Source organism: Staurois parvus, unplaced genomic scaffold (genome assembly GCF_062004578.1).
Source record: "Staurois parvus isolate SC_StPar_1 unplaced genomic scaffold, SC_StPar_1.0 ptg000748l, whole genome shotgun sequence".
Classification (NCBI taxonomy): Eukaryota; Metazoa; Chordata; class Amphibia; order Anura; family Ranidae; genus Staurois; species Staurois parvus.
The window spans coordinates 1,164,910-1,186,790 of NW_028318544.1; the positions used below are offsets into that span (position 1 = coordinate 1,164,910).

Consider the following 21,881-nt stretch of genomic DNA (forward strand, 5'->3'; position numbering starts at 1 on the left):
CAGAGGTCAGACAGACGCTATGTAGGCTAACTAAATTGGCAGACTTGAAAGTTATGTAGATTACCCCAGAGAACAGAATACCGAAAAGGGAAATGAGGACACAAACCAAGAGGAAGATAAAACGACCAACATATGAAATACCCATGCCAAATGAATGAGTCAGCATGTACAAGTAACACAACTGTCTTAAAATCATTAATATCGTTTAATACTTGACATACATAGCTGCTGGTAGACTAATTGTGCTTCCATGTTTTCTTCCCTGCTTTTCTTTCTGGCATCCCTTGAGGCTTTCCAGTTAACCAAGAACTGTCTTGCCATTTCTTTTATTTCTTTACCATCCAGGATTTCTGTCAAAATGAGAGCTGTTCATGATCATGTTTACTATGCAGCAATAAATCAGTAGAAGACAATGGCCTGATTAGTGTCTGGAAAGGTAAAATCTACAATACAGGGTAAGGTAGAATTTGGACTTACAAATAAACAAGTCTAACTGAAAGTTTGAAAGTTGTGTTTCTATATATCTTAGTTTACCCAATGTCTTTGAAATGACAATAACTTTATCTCTGTATTTTGCCTTCTGGCAAATTGGGTTTCCACTCAGATCCATTCTCCAGAGCTTTGGCCATGTCCTCAAGACAATCTCCAAGTCCTGTAAAAAAAAAGAAAGTCAAATGAAAACTATACATTTAAATTGGTTGTAAACCTTTGAAATGAAAAACAAACACAGCATATCCTTCTATAATGTGTACTAGCCTATATCCAAAGCACCTAGTAGGTAGACGTGCAGAACTAAAAAATATGTGTTTAGTTTCAGATTGATTCGTTAAGTTATTAATTTAATTTTGTTGCATTCGTAACAAAATTAGTTTCGTTTCATTTTCCACCAGATTCTAATTTTTCAAATGGATTCAACTTGAGTTTGAATCAAAAATATTGAATCTATTCATTGTGAATAGAATTCTCTATTCTATTCTTTTATTATTATATTCCTTTATTTTCTATTCTATTCTTTTATTTTCTATTCTATCTTGCTTTGTTTTACTCTATCGTATTCTGTTTTATTCTTTTCTATTTTTCTTCTTTTCTATTCTTTTATTTCTTATTCTATTCTTTTTTATGCTATTCTTTTGTTTTCTATTCTATTTTATATTCAACTTGTTTTTATTTAAGTTTTACAAGTAACAGTACAAAGGGATAACATGAACTACATCAGGTTCACAGTTGTACAGGTGTATACAGTATTGAAAAGGAGACAGCTTTAAATTTGCACTATGAAGGTCCATTGAAGGAGGGGAGTGAATGTGGGGAACTGCACTCATGGAGATTTGTACAGCAGAAACCATAAGAAGGGAGGGGAAGGTAGGGAAGAGGGAATTTTGAGGGAGGGAAGGGGAAGGAAAAAGAGTAAGGAACAGTCAGTTATTGGAACACAATAACTAATACCAGTCAAAAGAAATTATGGTTGTACTCCATATGATATGAGCTATCAAACTTGAACTGTACATTTGGGATTAAGTGACCATAAGGACAAAGAGCTGCGGAATCTGGAATTGGAGAAGTGGTTGAAGGAAAATCTGCTTTCCATATCACATTGGATGTTCAAATCATAGATCACTCTGGTTATAGATGGTGAAACTATGGATTTCCATAATCTAATGATATTATTTTTTGCTTCATTAAAGAATGTGAATGATAATAGTACGTGTCTCAGGAGGAAATGTTTTTGTCCAATGTGAAATAAGGCTAATGGTGGGCTAGGTTTCACTATATTACCTGTTATTTCTGAAATCACAGTAAAGACACTATTCCAGAAGGACCTAATCGATTTGCAATACCAAATTATATGAAAGAGGGAGCCATCTCCCCACATTGTCTCCAGCATTGCGATGAGCAGGCTTGATATATTTTGGCTAGCTGGCCAGGGGTTAGGTACCATGTTTGTCAGAGAGGTCATCCTCAAGTTGAATTTTGACTCAATAATGAGGGAGTAAAACATTGATATTCCTTTACCTTGATATTTGGTTTTGTTGAGGAATTGAAATGCTTGGGAAGGTAAGTTGGTGGTGCAGAGGATATTTTTAGCTTTAAGACAATGAGCAATTCAAAGAGAATTAAATCTTTCATTAGAAGGGAGTAAAAAATTGTTTTGGAGGTGATGGAAGGGGGCTAGGTCCTGGTTTAGATATAAGTCGGATAGAGAAGTGATACCATTGGTTTCCCATCTAGTCAGGTTAATATGTGAGATTAAAGTGTAAAGGATGTTAAGGAGAGTAGAAATTGTTTCGGAGATTGGGAAATAATGTAATAATAGGGCTGACCAGGCTTCTAGGGAGGCCTTAATACAAGCGTGTTTGAATGGAAGGGATCTATTGTCGATGGAACGCAGGATGAGGTGGGTCTGTGGTGTGGTAGGGTGAAATAGTTGGAATTCCATGGTGCTCCAAGTCTTTTCCCTGGTTGGGTGCCACCAGTAGTAAATCTGGTCAAGTAATGTAGCTAGATAATATGTATGCAAATGTGGAAGGCTTGTTCCTCTTCTGTAGTATGGGTGAATTAATAGGTTGTTAGTACACCTGGGTCGTTTTGATTCCCACAGAAACTGGGAAAATCGTCTTTGAGCTGCATGGAAGAATTTCAGAGGTACTGAGATGGGGTCCTAAAGATATAGAGCAATTTGGGTAGGATAAACATTTTCAGAGTGGCTATTCGACCTAGTTTAGAAAGCCCATAAGTCCGGAGTGCTTGGATTTCTTTTGGTAGAGATTGGAGGAATGGTTTATCAGTAAGATCATAGAGCTGGGAAGTTGAAGCAGTTAGATTGATTTCTAGGTAGGCAATTGATTGGTCAGCCCAAATAAATGGAAATTATTTGAAAGAAGCAGTTGGGTTCTTTTTGGTGTATATAGGTTTAGTGTTAGAGACTTCCTTTCGTTCAGTTTATAATACAACACAGCAGTACAGGAGGCTAAAATCTCCCTAGTTTTATATAGAGAATGGGTAGGGTTAGTGATCATTAAGATAATGTCATCCACAAATAGACTGATTTTATGTTCAGAATTGTGGTAATTGATACCTATAAGTAATGGGTCATCCCGGATTTTTGTGGCAAGCGGCTCAGTGAGTAATGCAAATGATAGGGGATAGTAGGCATCCCTGTCTAGTACCATTAGTGATTTCAAACGGTTTTGACAACATACCATCTATAAGAACTCTGGCTGATGGGAAAAAGTATAATGACATGATAGCCGTTTGTATCCATCCTGTAATACCAAATTTTTGTAAGATGGCTTGCATAAATCCCCAATAGATGCGGTCGAACGCCTTCTCTGCATCAAGTAATAAGAGCAGAGAAGGCGTTGGTCTTGTAGATCGTGAATTAACTAGATTAAACGTCAAGTGGTATCCGGGGCCTATCGTCCTGGTACGAACCCTACTTGGTCTGGGTGCAGTAAGGATGGAAGGAGAGGAAGTAGTCTACGAGCAATTATCTTGGCATACAGTTTCAAATCAGTATTGATAAGCGATATCGGTCTATAATTTTGTACCAGTTAGGGGTCGTTACCTGGTTTAGGAATAGTTGTTATAGTAGACTGTAACATTTCTTTTGGCATTGAACCAGAGCAGGCAGCTGAGTTGAAGAGGCTAGCTAGGTGTGAAGAGAGGATATTGGCGAAATGCTTATAGTATTCATTGGTGTAGCCATTGCTACCTGGAGATTTATTGAGCGGTAAGGTGCGGATAACAGATTCAATTTCTGTAAAATAGAAAGGTTCCTAGATGTTCTGTAGTTGAGTTGAAGAGAGGACTGGGAGTTTGATCGAGTATAAGAAAGCTTGAATAGCATCAGGGTAAGGTTGAGGGGTCTCTCTATTGTTTTTGGGGTTGTAGAGGCACTGATAAAAATCCGCAAATGTGTTAGCTATGTACAATGGATTGGACACAGGATATTTAGTTCTCGGTTGACGAATTGCCCGAATTTTTGGTTTTAAGGCATTGGTGCTTAACCGATCTGGCTAGAAGGGAACCTGCTTTATTATTAAGAGAGTGGTATTTGGCTTTCATTTTTTTTAGGTTAAGGTCATATTGGAATAGTAGAAGATAGCAGAGCTTTTCCCTCTCAGACAATAGGGAGGAGGAGTTATTTTCAGATGGATTATTTTTGTTTATATCCTCTTTAATTTTATAGAAGCCAAAACCTCTTCAATCTGGAGCCTCCTACGGTTGAATACCTGAGAATTTAACTTTATAAGTATCCCTCTCATAAATGCCTTGTAGTTGGTCCACAAGATACTTATAGATACATCTATGTTATTGGTTTAAAAAAAAAAAAGAGTGTGAGCTTCCATAATCACTTTCCTGTGTTCAATGTCTGTTAACAGCATGGAATCTAGCCTCCAAGGTTTAGGAATGGGCAGTCTCCCAGGTGTGACTATCGAGATGGCAATTGGTGCGTGATCTGATCATGTAATTGATCCTATTGATGAGGAGGAAATATGCTGTAATGTCCATTTATCTCTGAAGAAGAAGTCTATTCTGGAGTATGAAAGTTGGGAAGGTGAGTAGTATGAATAGTCCCTCTCTGATCAGTGTTGACAGCTCCAAATATTATATAAATCATTGGCATGAAGAAATTGATTCAGACTGTGGTTCAGAGATTGTTTGCCAGATATTGAATCTAAATGAATGTTTCCCACTATATTGAAATCACCTCCTATCTCCTATAATTAGGCGACAATTCTTAAGGGGGGTGAGCTTAGCAAGTAGTTGTTTGCAGAATTGAATTTGATTGGAGTTAGGACTATAAACACTGATAAGTATAAAGGGGATATTGTTGATAAGGCATACTAGAATGTGAAAGCGACCAAGGGGGTGATCGTATTCAGAGGTGAAGTGAAAGTTGTTTGAGTCTTTGATTGCTGTCATGACTCCATTTATCTTTTTATGGTGGTATGCTAGATACCTTGTAGAGAAGTTCTTCTGCTTGAAGAGGAAGGTCTTAGATGAAGCAAAGTGGGTCTGTTAGATAAAGATGACATCTGCATGTAGAGCATGGGCTTCCTCAGTTAGCGATGATCTTTTAAAAGGAGAGTTGAGTCCTCTGGCATTGAGTGAAACTATATTAAGTATCATTTAGGTATATAATGTTGTGGTGAGGATGATGCGGATCGGACCTTTGAGGGAGATTTTAATGGCTCGTTAGATGAATGAGAGGTGGTATTTTGTCATATTGGGTAAGCAGAAGGTATACTTTGGGGTACCAGTGAAAAGCCATGTAAAGGATAAGGTCACTTATAGGCAGGGTTGTGGAGACGACTTCTAAAAGTATAGCATATAAATGTGGAGTAATATTGACTGGGAGTAACAATATAAAACATAGGGGAAACTTGTATATAAAAAATTCTTGCAGAAAATGCAAGAGTCATGGGTAACCAGGGCAGCTACTGTCATTCGGGGGCAGTATGTTAAACATGACAACTGCCAGTTGTCACAAGGAAATGGCTGAGAAGAAATGACGATCATTAGAGGTAGGCCAAAGCCTTACAGCAACATATGTAGGTAGATTTAGTCGGGGAGCCGACTAATGGTAAGTCAGTGTTCAGGTCCAGTCACCTTCCATTTGGTGAGGTTTTAAAGAAAGAAGCATACTTTTCATGGTCAATTCAGACACAGGATGATCAGAGGCTGGAAATTCTTCAATGGCAGATTGTAGATGTAGTGCAGGGGTATAGGAGATATCTGAGGAGCGTGGATAGGTATATGTAGGCTCCTTAATCCTGGGCCTAGACTTATCAGGGCTGCGAGATGTAGGAGAGAGAGAGGGAGAGGACTCGCCTGGGTCACCATTGTATAAAGGAACCAGGAGTTTGGGGTCAGGCGTATATGTAGCCTGCTCGGCTGCAGGGACTAAGCATCCGCTCTGTGAGGTGCCTGCGCCATCTTGGGATCTGGAATCTGTGAAGTCTCTGAGGCTGGGCAGGAGACTTGCACCACCGTGGCATGTCGCCGGAGGGTGTGGGGGGTTATACCCCTCGGTTTAAGGTGTTGGGGTCCCAGTGGTAGCTATGTAGCCATTGCTGTGGCGCAGGTGGCAGTGGAGATGGTTTACATTGCGGCCATCTTATGAGCCAGCCGCGCATGTGCCCCTCTATTCTATTTTAGTCTATTATTTTATTTTCTATTCTGTTCTGATTTACTCTATTCTGTGCTATTCTGTTTTATGCTATTTTTTTGAATTTCGAATTTTGGAAGAAGGCTATATTCTAACACTAATACATATAGTCTTTGAAGCAAATCAGCACTAGTTAGCTATATGTTTATATTTTGAAACTGTTTTTGTATTTGATTTTGTTTTTTAATTCAATTCAAATTCAATTCAATTCAAATTTAGGCTGAAATTTTGTTTAATTATTTCGGATTTGTTTAAATTTGTAACTATTGTAATTCTGAAATTCAGATATATCTGAATGGCCAAATAATGAAAATTTTGTCTGAATTTGCAGTTCGGAACAAAATGAATCGCATATGTCTACTAGTGTGATTTCTGTCTGCTGTCTCATTCATCTGCTATCTGCATGAGTCACTTCTGACAGTCTATGAGGACACCAGACAATCCTGAGTGATTCACTGCTTCAGCTGTGTATGTTTCCCTAAGAGACTGTGTGAGGGGTGCACTTTCCCTACACTCATGCCTCATATTACACTCAGCTCTCCTCTCTCTGCTGTGCGGTTTGTGGCATCAGATCCCTGTCACCTGCCTGCTGGGGCTGAGAAATGCAGTATAACTTCTGTGCTTTGAATGGCTGTAGGGGAGAGAAGAATGGCTGTAGGGGAGAGGTGCTACAGATAAACCGGTACAACTTATGTAAGAGGATTTGTTTCATTTCTGTGTATCACTTAAGGCTAGTCACTTCACTGGGCATGTAGTATGTAAGGGTTTACAACCACTTTAACCACTTGCCCTCCTGAGGATTTACCGCCCTTCCTGACCAGGCCACTTTTTGCATTACGGCACTGCGTTATTTTAACTGACAATTGCACAGTCATGCAATGCTGCAGCCAAATGACATTTACATAGATACTTTTTCCCAGAAATTGAGCTTTCTTTCTATGGTATTTGATCGCCTGTGCAGTTTTTATTATTTGCGCTATAAAAAAAGAGATCGACAATTTTGAGAAAAAAAAACACTTTTTACTTTTTCCAATAAACATGTCCAGTAAAAAAATTTTAAAAATCAAATTTTGTCATAAATTTACACCAAAATGTATTCTGCTACATGTCTTTGCTAAAAAAAAAAATCACAATACGTGTAAACTAATCGGTTTATGTGAAAGTTATAAAGTTTACAATTGGGGGTATATACAGTGCATCCAGAAAGTATTCACAGCGCTTAACTTTTCCCACATTTTGTTATGTTACAGCCTTATTCCAAAATGGATTACATTCATTTTTTTCCTCAACATTCTACAAACAATCTTTGCAATTTATTAAAAATAAAAAACTAAAAAAACCCACATGTACATACAGTAAGTATTTACAGCCTTTGTCATGACACTCAAAATTGAGCTCTGGTGCATCCTGTTCCCACTGATCACCTTTGAGATGTTTCCACAACTTGATTGGAGTCCACCTGTGGGAAATTCAGTTGATTGGACATGATTAGGAAAGGCATAAACCTGTCTATATAAGGTCCCACAGTTAACAGTGCATGTTAGAGCACAAACCAAGTCATGAAGTCCAAGGAATTGTCCGTAGACCTCTGAGACAGGATTGTATCAAGGCACAGATCTGGGGAAGGGTACAGAAAAATTTCTGCAGCATTGAAGGATTCAATGAGCACAGTGGCCTCCATCAACCGTAAATGGAAGAAGTTTGGAACAAACCAGGAATCTTCCTAATGTGGGCTGCCTTGCCAAAATAAGCAATTAAGGGAGAAGGGCCTTAGCCAGGGAGGTAACCAAGCACCTGATGGTCATTCTGAAAGAGTTCCAGCGTTTTTCTGTGGAGAGAGGAGAACCTTCCAGAAGAACAACCATCTCTGCAGCACTCTACCCAATCAGGCCTGTATGGTAGAGTGGCAAGACGGAAGCCAATCCTCAGTAAAAGGCAAATGGCAGCCCACCTGGAGTTTGCCAAAAGGCACCTGAGGGACTCTCAGACCATGAGAAACAAAACTCTCTGGTCTGATGAAACAAAGATTGAACTTTTTGGTCTGAATGGTTCATCTTTCAACAAGACAACGACCCTAAGCACACAACCCACATAACAAAGGAGTGGCTACGGGCCAACTCTGTGAATGTCCAGAGTGGCCAAGCCAGAGCCCAGACTGTGGCTGTGCACCGACGCTCCCCATCCAACCTGATGGAGCTTGCCAGGTACTGCAAAGAAGAATGGGAAAAATTGCCCAAAAATAGGTGTGCCAAGCTTGTAGCATCATACTCAAAATGACTTGAGGATGTAATTGGTGCTAAAGGCGCTTCAACAAATATTGAACAAAGGCTGTGAATACTTACTTTATGTACATGTGTTGTTTTTTTTTTTTTTTAATAAATTGCAAAGATTTCAAAACAAACTTCTTTCACATTGTCATTATGGGGTATTGTTTGTAGAATGTTGAGGAAAAAAATGAATTTAATCCATTTTGGAACAAGGCTGTAACATAACAAAATGTGGCAAAAGTTAAGCACTGTGAATACTTTCTGGATGCACTGTATACTGGGATTTTTTTTTTTAAATTTTTACTAGCAATGTCGGCGATCAGAGGCTTATAGTGGGACTGCGGCGAACATACTGACAGTGGGGGGAACTGACTTGATGTCACTAACATCCCCAGTGACACCAATACAGTGATCAGTGCTCAAAAAAAGCACTGACACTGTACTAATGGCACTGGGCAGCAAGGGGTTACCATGAGGGGCAATCAAAGGGTTAACTGTGTGCTGGGTGTGTTCTACTAGGGGCAGTGCCAGTGTGCTTCACTGTAATCACACTGCTTTAGATGGCTGTGCTGTGGACAGCCATCCAAAGCAGTGTGCCCGAGCTGACAGGGAGAAGAACTGTTAGTAGACAAAACAGTCCTCCTCCCGATCGGAGATCCTTGGAAATCATCGGGCGTTGGCGAGTAATCACCGGTTGGGACCCGGTGATTGACAGCCGTGGCTGTGAATAGCGGAGCGGATAGGGCGTGTGCCCCCTACCCGGAAATGCAAAATCACGTATATATACGTGATATTGCGCACCCGTGACGCCCTGTAACAGTATTTCTGCTATAGGGTGGTTGGAAAGCGGTTGAAATAAGCAATGTCGACCACATGAGTCTGTGTATGATAAGGGTTCATATTTGCAAAGTTGTTTGGTTTCCGTGAAAGTATAAAAAGTATATGCATAGGGCTATATTTAACCTTGTTTTAAGAAACATTAAAGAGCAATTCCAAGCAACATGGGAAATCAATCACAAAAATTCTTTTGCTACACGGGAAGTATGGCAGCTGTGATTAACACCAGCTCAACAGTCTCACAGGAGAAAAAAAAGAGAATCAACAGATTCCCCAACCGTGCTAAACAGCAGAGATGGAGGAATCTTGATTGCCAGCTATTGTATTCAGCAGTCACGGCACCTGAATGAGAAGTCATGAAACACAATAACCACGTACAGTCGTGATGGCATTACCATGCAGCTGCATCAAGAGTTATGAAGATACACCTTTGGATATGTCAGTCTCTCATTAGCATCACTGTTTTCTACTACCTGTAGGCTGTACTACCATCGTGTCTTTAGTTGCTCATCAGCCCAAACAGGTCCCATACACAGGACCCTTCTAAACAATAGCTTTCAGGTACACATAAATGGAACTGCATATAATGAAAAAGACATTTGCATTCAAAATCCCATGCTATGCTAATTATGGATTTGGATTTTAAAAAAAAAGAAGAAAAAAAATACTTTTGTATGAGCAACACAGAAAACTATTTTCTGCAGTCAGTGTCATTTTCCCTGACCTCATCCTTCTAATTTTCACAACATATACTTAAAGAAAAATAGTTGTGTTTATTTTTGTGGTTTTTAGATTAATAATGTTCATCAGGGAAAGGAGAAAGTCATACATTACCAAGAAACGCACAATTTGTAGCACCAGCCTTTGATAAATCTATTGCTACTCTGAAGCATTTTTTACTAACTGCTACTCACTTGATAAATGACCCAGAACATGCTGGTCCCGGTGTATGTTTATCTTAGAATACTCTAATTCTGTGGTGAAATATGATTACTTCTTTGGACACGCTCTAGTTGTTTATTGCCTTCCTGTCTCTAATAAAGTGCTCTCGCTTTCCAGCCTTTCAATAACTATTACTAGAGGGACCAGCGTCTTTTTATGCAGGCTCTACTTGATAAATGATCATGTCACAGCATCACTTAGAAGTTACTAAGAAATCACAAGTCATACACAGGGGATGTAACACTGGCAATAGCCTTCTCCCCTCCTAATACTGCCCATTATGAACTTGCATCTGAACAATGGAGTGTAATCCGTATTGGAAAAATTCTTAACTTGGGATCTTTAACTAGGACTTCAGACAGCAATTTGTCACCGGTTTGACTGCTTGTCATAATCTCTGTGGGAAAAGAAAATCTATATGTTGTACCCTGGCCATAGCTGAGACAGAAGGAAAATGAATCCATCTTTTCATGATGCTCTTCCAATAATCAATACAGGGCAGAGTTTGAATACATTAAAGTCATCATGATGATAAAGCTGTCTAAGTGGTAATTTGACAGTGTGACCATAAAACGTAGATGCAATGAAATTAAAGTGGTTCTAAGGGCATTTTTTTTATTAACATAAAAAAGAGGTTTATACTTGCTTGCTCTGTACAACAATATTGCACAATATTGAGGTCCCTTACCTCTTTTTTGACAGTCCCCCTTCGGTGCACTCCCCTCTTTCATCTTAAAAATGTCCCTTGTGCTATGTTTCTCCAACTTCTTTTTACAGGTACCCCTTGTGCCCCCAGCTATGTGCTGTGGGGGCACCCATTTAGACGTCTATAGACGCATACAGAGTAGATGGGTCATGCCACCCTGATCCCTCCTCAAAGGATTTGACTGACAGCAGCAAGAGCCAATGGCTCCCATTGCTCTCAGCGTAGCCTGTTGGAGGAGTAAGAGCAGAGAGAAAAGTTGCAGCTAGGCACAGTGCTGGACCAACAAAGGACTTGGCTAAGTGTTTGCGATGGGCATAGTTAGCGGGGTGTTTTTTAGTTTAATGCAAAGAATTCATTAAGGTAAAAAACACCTGGACTTTAGAACCACTTTAACTGGAATTTATACTTTTACATTTATTTATATAAAGTGTTGACCAGAATACAATCCTGTAGCCATAATAAGTCTGATAGTGACTGGAAGAATACATGGTTACATAAACAAACTGGACATTCTCTGCAAATGCTGGTCTGGAAAAAAAAGAAAACTCTAGTCAAAGCTTTTGGTTTTTTTTATTTTGTTTATTGCGGAAAAGGCATAGAACCTCTGTCAGGGTTTTTTGCAATTAGCATCCCTTTCCCTCAGCTCTTTTCCTAGTGATCACACAGGAAGTAAGGGCAATCTCCATCACAGGGATGATAAACATCTGGCTGAGGCTCTAACCCTTCCCTAATCTAGCCAAAACAAACCGCAAAGTTTTGATTGATGTCCCACTTTATACTTCTAGTCCTCCTGGATGGCTGCTTCGGTAGTTTTTTTTTAACTATTCCTCTATTAAATAGGAATATTGATGTAAATACACATATTGCCACTTGGAAGGTCCCTTAACATACACATGCTTTCTGTGGTTGAAAGAAAGCTTGAAGGTTGGGGAAGCCCAGCACCCAGTAGCACACCTCCTGCTAATTTCCACCATCTTGGAAATTAGGTTGTGTGCTACATTATCTTCAGTAGGTGCTGTTTCCTAATTTTACTATCAAGTGCAGGAGATGAAGGAGGGCTGTCTATACAACCAAGGTGTCTGCCAATACTAGAGGTGGGCACACTGCAGTGTGCCATGGCTCTGAGCTACCATCATCCAGAGTAAAGCTATGGTAAGGTAAGGGACCATTTTAAAAGGCAATACAGGTGAAACTCGAAAAATTAGAATATCGTGCAAAAGTTCATTTATTTCAGTAATGCAACTAAAAATTGAAACTTATATATGGAGATAGACTCATTACATGCAAAGCAAGATACTTCAAGCCGTGATTTGTCATAATTGTGATGATTATGGCTTACAGCTCATGAAAACCCCAAATCCACAATCTCAGAAAATTAGAATAGTACATGCAATCAATAATACAAGGATTGTACATAGAACAATATCGGACCTCTGAAAAGTATAAGCATATACGTATAAGGACCTTGGTTTCCAAATGAGATGCAAAAGTTGTTCTCATCAGAAAAGAGGAATTTGGACCGCTGAGCAACAGACCAGGTCTGTTTTTCTTTAGCCCAGGTAAGACGCTTCTGACGTTGTTTGTTGTTCAGGAGCGGCTTGACAAGAGGAATACGACATTTGAAGCCCATGTCCAGGATCCATCTGTGTGTGGTAGCTTTTGATGCACTGACTCCAGCCTCAGTCCACTCCTTGTGAAAGTCCCCAACACTTTTGAATGGCCTTTTCCTGACAATCCTCTCCAGGCTGCGGTCATCCCTGCTGCTTGTGCACCTTTTTCTTCCACACGTTTCCCTTCCACATAACTTTCTATTAATGTGCTTTGATACAGCACTTTGGGAACATCCAACTTCTTTTGCAATTACCTTTTGAGGCTTTCCTTCCTTATGGAGGGTGTCAATGATGGTTTTCTGCACAACTGTCAGGTCAGCAGTCTTTCCCATGATTGTGATTCCTACTGAACCAGACTGAGAGACCATTTAAAGGCTCAGGAACCCTTTGCAGGAGTTATGGCTTAATTAGCTGATTAGAGTGGGACACTTTGACCCTAGAATATTGCACCTTTTCACAATATTCTAATTTTCTGAGATTGTGGATTTGGGGTTTTCATGAGCTGTAAGCCATAATCATCACAATTATGACAAATCACAGCTTGAACTATCTTGCTTTGCACGTAATGAGTCTATCTCATATATTAGTTTCACCTTTTAACCTCCTTGGCGGTATTCCCGAGTGTAGCTCGGGGTAAAGTTTCTGTACCAAAAGCGGTAACCCCGAGCTACACTCGGGCTTACCATGCGGCGCTGCATAGGGAGTTCCTGCAGGGCTTACCTTGTCCTTCGCTCCTGCGATGTGTCCCCTGCAGCGTCCCCGGCCATCTCCTCCGGCTGATGCCGGCATCCGGCTTCTGTGTTCCGGTCCCTGTGACGTCAGGATGTACGGGCGCCGGCGGCGGGAAATTTGAAAATTTAAAAAAAATTTCATTTTTTTCAAAACGAATTTTACATTGTAAAACATTGCTGTTTCAACCTATTTCACATACATTTTGTCCCGAGTGCTTTGTCCTGTCCCCTGTCTGCATTTTGACTGTTCTTTCAGCCTGGAAACTTAGAAAAGTCCATGGCGTCCAAAAAGCGTCCCTTTAGGTCAAAAGCGGTTTTAGACCGGCTAGAGAACAGCGATAGTAAATTAGAACCACTTGCAGAATTGAGTGATAATGATTCGTGGAGAAATTCGTCATCAGACACTGAAAACAATTTTGCGACTTTGCTCAGTGATGTGCGAACTTGGCGCTATATTTCAAATTTCAGTGTTTTCGGTTTGATTATATTATTGAATTAAATGTATTATTATTATATTATTATTTTTTATGATTATTTATTAAATTATAATTTATGATTTTGTGTTTCAAATTTTATCATACCCCGGATGTTTACTAGACTCTTGTTCGGACAGATTTCAGTGAGTTATTCCTAAATATTACAGCCTACAATAAAAAAACTAAATATTTCCATGCAAAATAATGGTAAAGCTTTCAGCACCAAAAATCTGAAATAATCATACCGCCAGGGAGGTTAAGTTGCATTACTGAAATAAATGAACTTTTGCACGATATTCAAATTTTTCGAGTTTCACCTGTAAGTGCTGGATATTTAAAGATTATATGTATTTATTAAACATCCAGGGGAAAACCATAAGTGAAAGCTATGTGAAGTCCAGATCCAGTTCTCTAATCAGCAGTGCTGAGATATCCTGCCTTAAACTGAATAGATGATCCTTTCCTAACAACCTTTGTTCCTTTCCAGAGCTAGGCCTAGACATCCCTCTCAACCTTCCAAAGTGTCTGAAAAGTGTTAAACTCTCTTGATAAAGCTCTTTAAATCTACTTTTTAGGATAAAGGAATACAATTAGGTAATACAAGACATACAAAGCAAAATGAAAATGATATATTTTTGCATACTGGCTGTATGTAAAAACACTGTGGGAAGGAAAACTGTCTGTGTTGCCCAGAGCAATCAGCTACATTGCAACCATTTTGACTGGAGGGCAGAAAGGAAAAACGGGGATTTAATTATTATAGGTAGAATAGAATTTTTTTCTTCCCTTCAGTTTATACTGTTTCCAGAAAAATTGTATACTCCCTTATATCAATCTGCTCAATCCACCCCTACTATGGTAGGCATGTATACTCAAACACTACTGAACCCACTATCAGCAAGGTAGATAGAAAGAGAATGGCTGCCAGGTGGCAAATTGCTGCTTCTCTTTTTGGTTTCTCTCCACTAACCTCTTCTGTCTTATAACATTCATAGTCCTTCTTCTCCCTGATAAACTAATAGATGGAATGCTGCCTTCGCACAGACACAAATGTGACGAAAGGTAGGTTGCCAGGTATACTTGATTGCACTGTATGTCTTGTGCGAAATTTTCACACTCTTTCTTTCCATTATGTTTGATGAATCAATGGTTTCTAGTCAATATGAATACAAATACATTTATTGTCCATATAATGGACTTCTGAGTTTCTAGGAACTGATTATTACCTTAATATCTGTAAGATGATTGTCCATGGCCACAAGCTGAGTCAGATTTTCCAAGACTGCAAGCTCCTTCAGTTCATCAATATTGTTATTGCTAATATTCAGCACACAGAGAGACTTCTGTAGAGACAGAGTATGCACTTCAACAATAGTATTAGGAAAACGAAGGTAGATGAATTGTGCATGTATGTCCATAATGCAGAAAACCCCAGCACCAGAACTTTCTGAGGTAAACAGTGATATACCTGGCTGGATCATTTGTATCAAGTTTCTGTGAAGTCAAAACCTGTCTTCATGGCTTCATGATTACCAAGACGTTATCTAGAATTCTGTCAGATACGTATTACATATTTCCAAATATTTGGCTCCCTTTGGTTATTATCTCACCTCCATGGATCCAACAACATTTGCAATGCTTAAGGTTTACCTGGAGATTGGCTCTTGGCTTGGGCTATGGTCTTCATGCCTCCTTCTTCTCTCCATGTTCTTTCCCCCACCTTCCTACCTCCTTTGCCTTTCTTTCTAAGATCTCTTTTGTGTTCATCTTTGTAAAAGCTTTTTTTCCTTCTGAATTAAGTTGCTCCTCTCCAAATCTACCACAAATTTATTCCATTTTACCATTCAAGTGGATAGATACCCTTTTTACTTTTCATTCATCGTTAGGTTAGTATTTTGTTGGCTACAGTTCTAGGCTCTAAGATAGTGTAGACACTTTTTATCACTAATTTCTCATTTTTGAGCTGGGACCCAGCTGTCATGTTCTCAGATTCTGAAGATGTAACATCTCAGCTCTGATCCCCACACACTCGTTAGGGCCCTGTGCTTTTTTGTCTTTTTTTGTATTCCACCTGGGACAATGTTCTGTGCCTTTCTACTATAAGAAAAATCTTTGAAATTAAATTATTTGGATCAGTCCAATTTTGTACAAAACAAAAGGTCAGCCTTGACTGCTATCATCACAAAGTTCCCAGAGACATTATGATCAGCTGCAGATCAGGATATTTTGTAAGGATAAAGTTACAATTACCCAATGTTAATGGGAAAATTAGGAAACTACTATATATTCTAGTGTAGTTCATTTTAGTAATGAACAAAGAAAACATTTTGTCAAAGTGATTTTTTTTTTGTAGTAGATTTTTCATGGGATATAAATAGGAAATAGCAGAAGGAGGACAATACAGATGCAATGAAGACACCAAAGATGGAGCACAATTCCACCCACTGACACCAAAAATGAGGCATTATTCTTCCCACTGACACCGAATATGGGGCACTATTCTTGCCACTGACACCAACGATGGAGCTTTCTTCCTCCCACTGACAACGATGGGGAACTATTCCTCCCACTGTCACCAATGATGGGGCACTATTTTTCCACTGACACCAACAATGTGGCACTATTCCTTCCTACTGACACCAGAAATGGAGCACTATTCTTTCCACTGACAAAAATGATGGGGCATATTCTTCCCACTGACATCAATGATGGGGCACTATTCTTCCCACTGACATCAATGATGGTGCACTATGATTCCCACTGACACCAATGATGGGGTACTCTTCTTCCCACTGAGACCAATGACGGGGCACTATTCTTCCCACTGACACTAACAATGGGGCACTATTCCTCCCACTGACACCAACTATTTCTCCACCTAATACCAAAGATGGGGTATTGCTTAATCCCACGGTGCACAGTCTGCCACCCCCCCCCCAAAGTCCAAAGGACTTGGCCCTTTGTTTAAAAGGCTTGGAGACCCCTGATCTAAAGTGTAAGTTACAATACCTGTCATAATCCTTGTCACACACCATAAAAGTGTAGTAAGGCTTTATGATACAGACACATGCATTTAAGAAACTTGTACAAAGAGGGACAAAAAAAATCAATGTCAAATGTCATGCTACACATTTAAAACAAGCAAATATCATACATAGCTCGCTTTGTCTGTCTGACCTATTCAATGAGGTAAAGATAAACCCCTTACTGTTCTTTTGACAGTACATTTATATTTGGTTACTATAGGTTACTGCAGTTTGGACAACCTTGTGCTCTCTGCCTTGTAGAACAAGTGTGCACTATACAATCTGGATACTTACAGCTAGGGAATGGAGCGTTCGAGGATCAAACAGTAGCCTCTCTCCTTGTGGAATATGTTGACTCTCAATGTGCAGTTCTCTTAGTTCGTGAAGATCCTCTAAACCTTCAACCACAGTGAGATAATTGCCACCCAGGTACCTGCAGAAAAGTGTTTATTCCAAAATGTCACAACTCAATATATTCAAAGCTGGAAGGTGAAATGTTATGCAATGGTGCAACTTACAGCTTTTCAAGTCTCTTAAGCCCACTCAGGTTTTCTATGCTGGATATAAGGTTATTCTGGAGGTACAGGTGTGTTAGGTTTGTTGCAAATCCAAGATTTCCAATGCGACTGATGTTGTTATCATACAGGTATAAAACTGTGAGGTTTTTGCAAATAGATAGATCCTCCTGGAAAAGAAATGCAGCATCATAACTGCTCTTTTAGTAGGTAGTGATACAAATGGCACTAATACAATTTCCATGACATGATGTCAGCACTGCTTTATGCAGTATTGTACTGTAAGCCCTGCCGATGTGGTGACACACCCCCAGGAGGTGTGTCTATGGTAACCTGGGCTCACAGGAAGTGGATTGAAGCTGTCAATCCTGGAAGAGCATCGAGAGCTGCCACCAAAGCAGACAGGGAGCAGTGCCTTAAAAGAGTTGCGTTTCTCAGTTGAAGCTGATTTTAAACAGAGCAGATTTTTGATGGCCTGAACATTCAGAAAGGAATTATTTACATCCCTAATACACATCCAGTAACATCCCCTGGAAGCACTATATTCAAAGAAATGCAGTTTTAGGGGGGAAATCTGCACATCACAAAATAGCTGGCAATAGGTATTATGAAACTTTTCTAAGCCTGACTAGGGAGGGATCACTGAAAAATAATATGAAACGCAAAATAAGGTAGACTTAGTAAGGTCCTAACTTAAAGCCCAAATACAGGGGCCATCCTTTTACAAGCTTTAGAGAGGATACCTCTGTTGTGTAGTAATAGCATGCTGGATTTCTTCATACAGCTTCAAAAGATGTCTTTTAGATGCAACAGATAGAACAGCTCCAGGTATACTTTTGATCCCCCCACTGACATCTGCCTTCCAGGTATGATAAGTTGGGTGTACACTAGTAGAATTTTGAATGAAAATTCTCAGTTGGTCTTTCGAAAGTAGTTCAGGATTTTATTTGATTCTAACAATCCATTTTGGAATGAATGGACTTTACGGAACTAAAAACCACATACACTGTGAAGAAATTTGTACATTTGAGAAAAAATTTCCATTCTGTTCCCTCAAATTTTCTTATCACTGCATCTTATCACAGATGCAGTCCAGTCAATTTTGAATCTGTATCAAAAGCACATGCACTAGGTCCATGTATTCCAATGGCCCTAGTTCACACCAGTGTAGTGCATTCCAGTGCAGTCAACAAAAGTAGAACAAGCTGCTTTTTTTCTGTATGGAACACATATGTAACATGGCAAAATGCATCAAAAAACACACCAGAATGCACATGCCCTGAATTGAGAGGAAGAACAACAGAGAGGAAAAAAACCCCATCAAAAACACATTGGAAAGAATCAAAAATAGAAATGCATCTGGAACGTAGAAATGATGGTGTGAACCGGCCCTGGCCCCACTAACGATTAGAAAAACGAATGAACATGCTTACAATAAAGAAATGTCAAAGGAAATTCTACTAGTGTATACCCAGATATAGACACCATGCTTGTGTCATATCTCTGTTACTGTCTAGGCTGAGCCATTCAGAAAAGGGACCTGTGGTGACCCTGTGTGCATGTGTTTTGTGTATGGCCAAGTGTAGAAGGAGGTGAAGGCATGACCCCAGCACTGATGTCTGTTATAACTGCAATACTGTTCTCAGTGTGTGGGGATTAGGGACATCAGCAGATGCTGTATTATACCAACAGATGGAATGGCCAGTGACACTGGGAGAGGAAGTGAGGGGAATCTCCTTAATAAAGACACATACCAATGTAAAAACTAATAATAACACCTTGCATTCTACTGCAGCTCGTATTTTATTGCTATATATCTGTGTATCGGAGAGATTTTTTTTCACTTTCAGTATTAATGATCATTTTCATTGGCAATCTTTTGTAACAGGAATGAAAATAATTTCGAAAGTTTCACATTAAGCTTTCTGGCAATGGAGCTTAGCATAGAACTTTTACTCATTGATTAGAGTTGTCCTTTATATCTAAGAACTACAAAATGTTCTTCGAGTTAGACAATTTTTTTACAAAGAGCAAAGTTTATGTTTTAAGGTTTGCAATCCCTCGATAAAAGCACTGCACGTCACCTGAAGTGTAATTTGGAGTCTCCTAAGACAATGTCTAACCTAGAAATAACAGGAAAAGTCTACTGACAGGGGTGAACAAGCCACAGTGAGCACACCAATTACCACTTAAAGTGTTGTTCTATTGTTTGAAGAAAGGAAAAAACTTCCAATGTTCAGGCGTCACCGTAATGCATTGTGAAGGCAGAGTGAAAGATGAGGTGTCTTGGGAACACAAGTCTGCAAGAACTATGAAGAGGAATCTGCACAAGCATATAAAGCCCACACATACATATGAAGGCTTGTATGCGCTGTACAATGAATGCATTTATACTAATGAAAAGTGTCCTTTTTTGTCTATTCCAATATGTCCATATTTCAGAGGCCCCACACTGTTTTCCTTTCATTTAAATAAAGTCATACAATGCACATTGCAATAAGGCAGAAATTCATTTTGAAAGGGCTCCCAACACACCACAAGAGATCCAGTGGTCTCCCAGAGCAGCATTACACACAGATGGTTCACCTCTGTATGCTGTTATGGGCTAAAATGCAGGTCTGTTCTGGTACATTGCCATGACATTCAATATTAATGGCACCTAAATGGACCACACCAAGTGCATTAGAGAAACAAATGAGTATTGCCACACGTTACTGCAACACAACCGACTAAATACACCCTTATAGATTTAAAACCATACGTGCATATTGGACATTTGCTGAAAATGGACATAAAAGCAGCTTCAGCGCAAGCTCATGCAAAGTGGGTTGCGATCATTCTGATTTTTGGATATCAAAGCAGATATTGGTTGGTCAGAGTATGGGGGAGTTGTTTTTTCTATATATAAAATTTGGTTACTTGTATCTTAGGTCAAAGCCAAATCAGAAAGCAAAGCATGGCGTCTTGCAAATGGAGGTAATAGTTTACTGGTGTTAATACTCAGGGTCTTGCTAAAATAAAGACCCTGAGTAAAATGTTTTGTAACGTTCTTGCATAAACATGAGTAAATGTTATATATGTGTATACTTGCGTAAAATTCTTTATCCTCTTCTAGTTGCCCAATGCATACATGCTAAAAGTGACAAGAAATTAGAATTGTATGTGTTATCTGCTTAAAGGATAATAAATACACATTTTTTGCAGGTACAAAAATGTGCAATTATTATTTTTTGTTTCTGGAGTCTGTAAAGCATTACAGCGGCAATCAGCAGATCGTTGGTGCTGTGCAGGTCTCCTGCTGATCTGTCAGTATGTGTGCTTCCCCTGTCATAACAGGGAGTGGGGAGGAGTGGGGGCTGGTCAGTTCCTGAATATGGATGTAACATGTATCATGTTATGAAAGGAGAACTTATCCTTTAAGCACATTGTGTTTGTCTATTGTTGTGACTTAGATGAATATCAGATCACATTTTATGGCAAATTACTGCAGAAAACCAGTTAATTCCAAGGGGTTCACAAAGTTTTTTTGTTGCCACTACACAGTGGAGCAAAAAAGTATTTAGTCAGCCACCAATTGTGCAAGTTCTCCCACTTAAAAAGATGAGAGAGGCCTGTAATTGGCATCATAGGTAGACCTCAACTCATCTCCTGTACTGTGTCCGCAGTCTCTGGTCATCTGCTGTACTGTGTCCACAGTCTCTGGTCCATCTCCTGTACTATGTCCGCAGTCTCTGGTCATCTCCTGTAGTATGTCCGCAGTCTCTGGTCCATCTCCTGTACTGTGTCCGCAGTCTCTGGTCATCTCCTGTACTGTGTCCGCAGTCTCTGGCAATCTCCTGTACTGTGTCCGCAGTCTCTGGTCCTTCTCCTGTACTGTGTCCGCAGTCTTTGGTCATCTCTTGTACTGTCTGCAGTCTCTGGTCATCTACTGTACTATGTCCGCAGTCTCTGGTCATCTCCTGTACTGTGTCTGCAGTCTCTGGTCATCTCCTGTACTGTGTCCACAGTCTCTGGTCCATCTCCTGTACTATGTCCATAGTCTCTGGTCATCTCCTGTAGTATGTCCGCAGTCTCTGGTCCATCTCCTGTACTGTGTCCGCAGTCTCTGGTCATCTCCTGTACTGTGTCCGCAGTCTCTGGTCATCTCCTGTACTGTGTCTGCAGTCTCTGGTCATCTCCTGTACTGTGTCTGCAGTCTCTGGTCCTTCTCCTGTACTGTGTCCGCAGTCTTTGGTCATCTCTTGTACTGTCTGCAGTCTCTGGTCATCTCCTGTACTATGTCCGCAGTCTCTGGTCATCTCCTGTACTGTGTCTGCAGTCTCTGGTCATCTCCTGTACTGTGTCTGCAGTCTCTGGTCATCTCCTGTACTGTGTCTGCAGTCTCTGGTCCTTCTCCTGTACTGTGTCCGCAGTCTTTGGTCATCTCTTGTACTGTCTGCAGTCTCTGGTCATCTCCTGTACTGTGTCCGCAGTCTCTGGTCCTTCTCCTGTACTGTGTCCGCAGTCTTTGGTCATCTCTTGTACTGTCTGCAGTCTCTGGTCATCTCCTGTACTGTGTCCGCAGTGTTTGGTCACTTCCTGTACTATGTCTGCAGTTCA

The 21,881-nt window shown here is 39.9% G+C and overlaps 1 protein-coding gene across 1 annotated transcript in view; it reads right to left on the bottom strand.

Moving 5' to 3' along the window:
• The window catches only part of PPP1R42 (protein phosphatase 1 regulatory subunit 42), a 52,718-nt gene that overhangs the window by 20,896 nt on the left and 9,941 nt on the right, over positions 1-21,881 (bottom strand). Inside the window, exons 3-7 of the mRNA XM_089654270.1 lie at positions 17,286-17,452; positions 17,062-17,200; positions 14,968-15,084; positions 535-652; positions 222-350 (exon numbers count right to left, since the gene is read on the bottom strand). Of these exons, the coding sequence (XP_089510396.1) occupies positions 222-350; positions 535-652; positions 14,968-15,084; positions 17,062-17,200; positions 17,286-17,452 (670 nt within the window). The remainder of the gene's footprint in view (positions 1-221; positions 351-534; positions 653-14,967; positions 15,085-17,061; positions 17,201-17,285; positions 17,453-21,881) is intronic.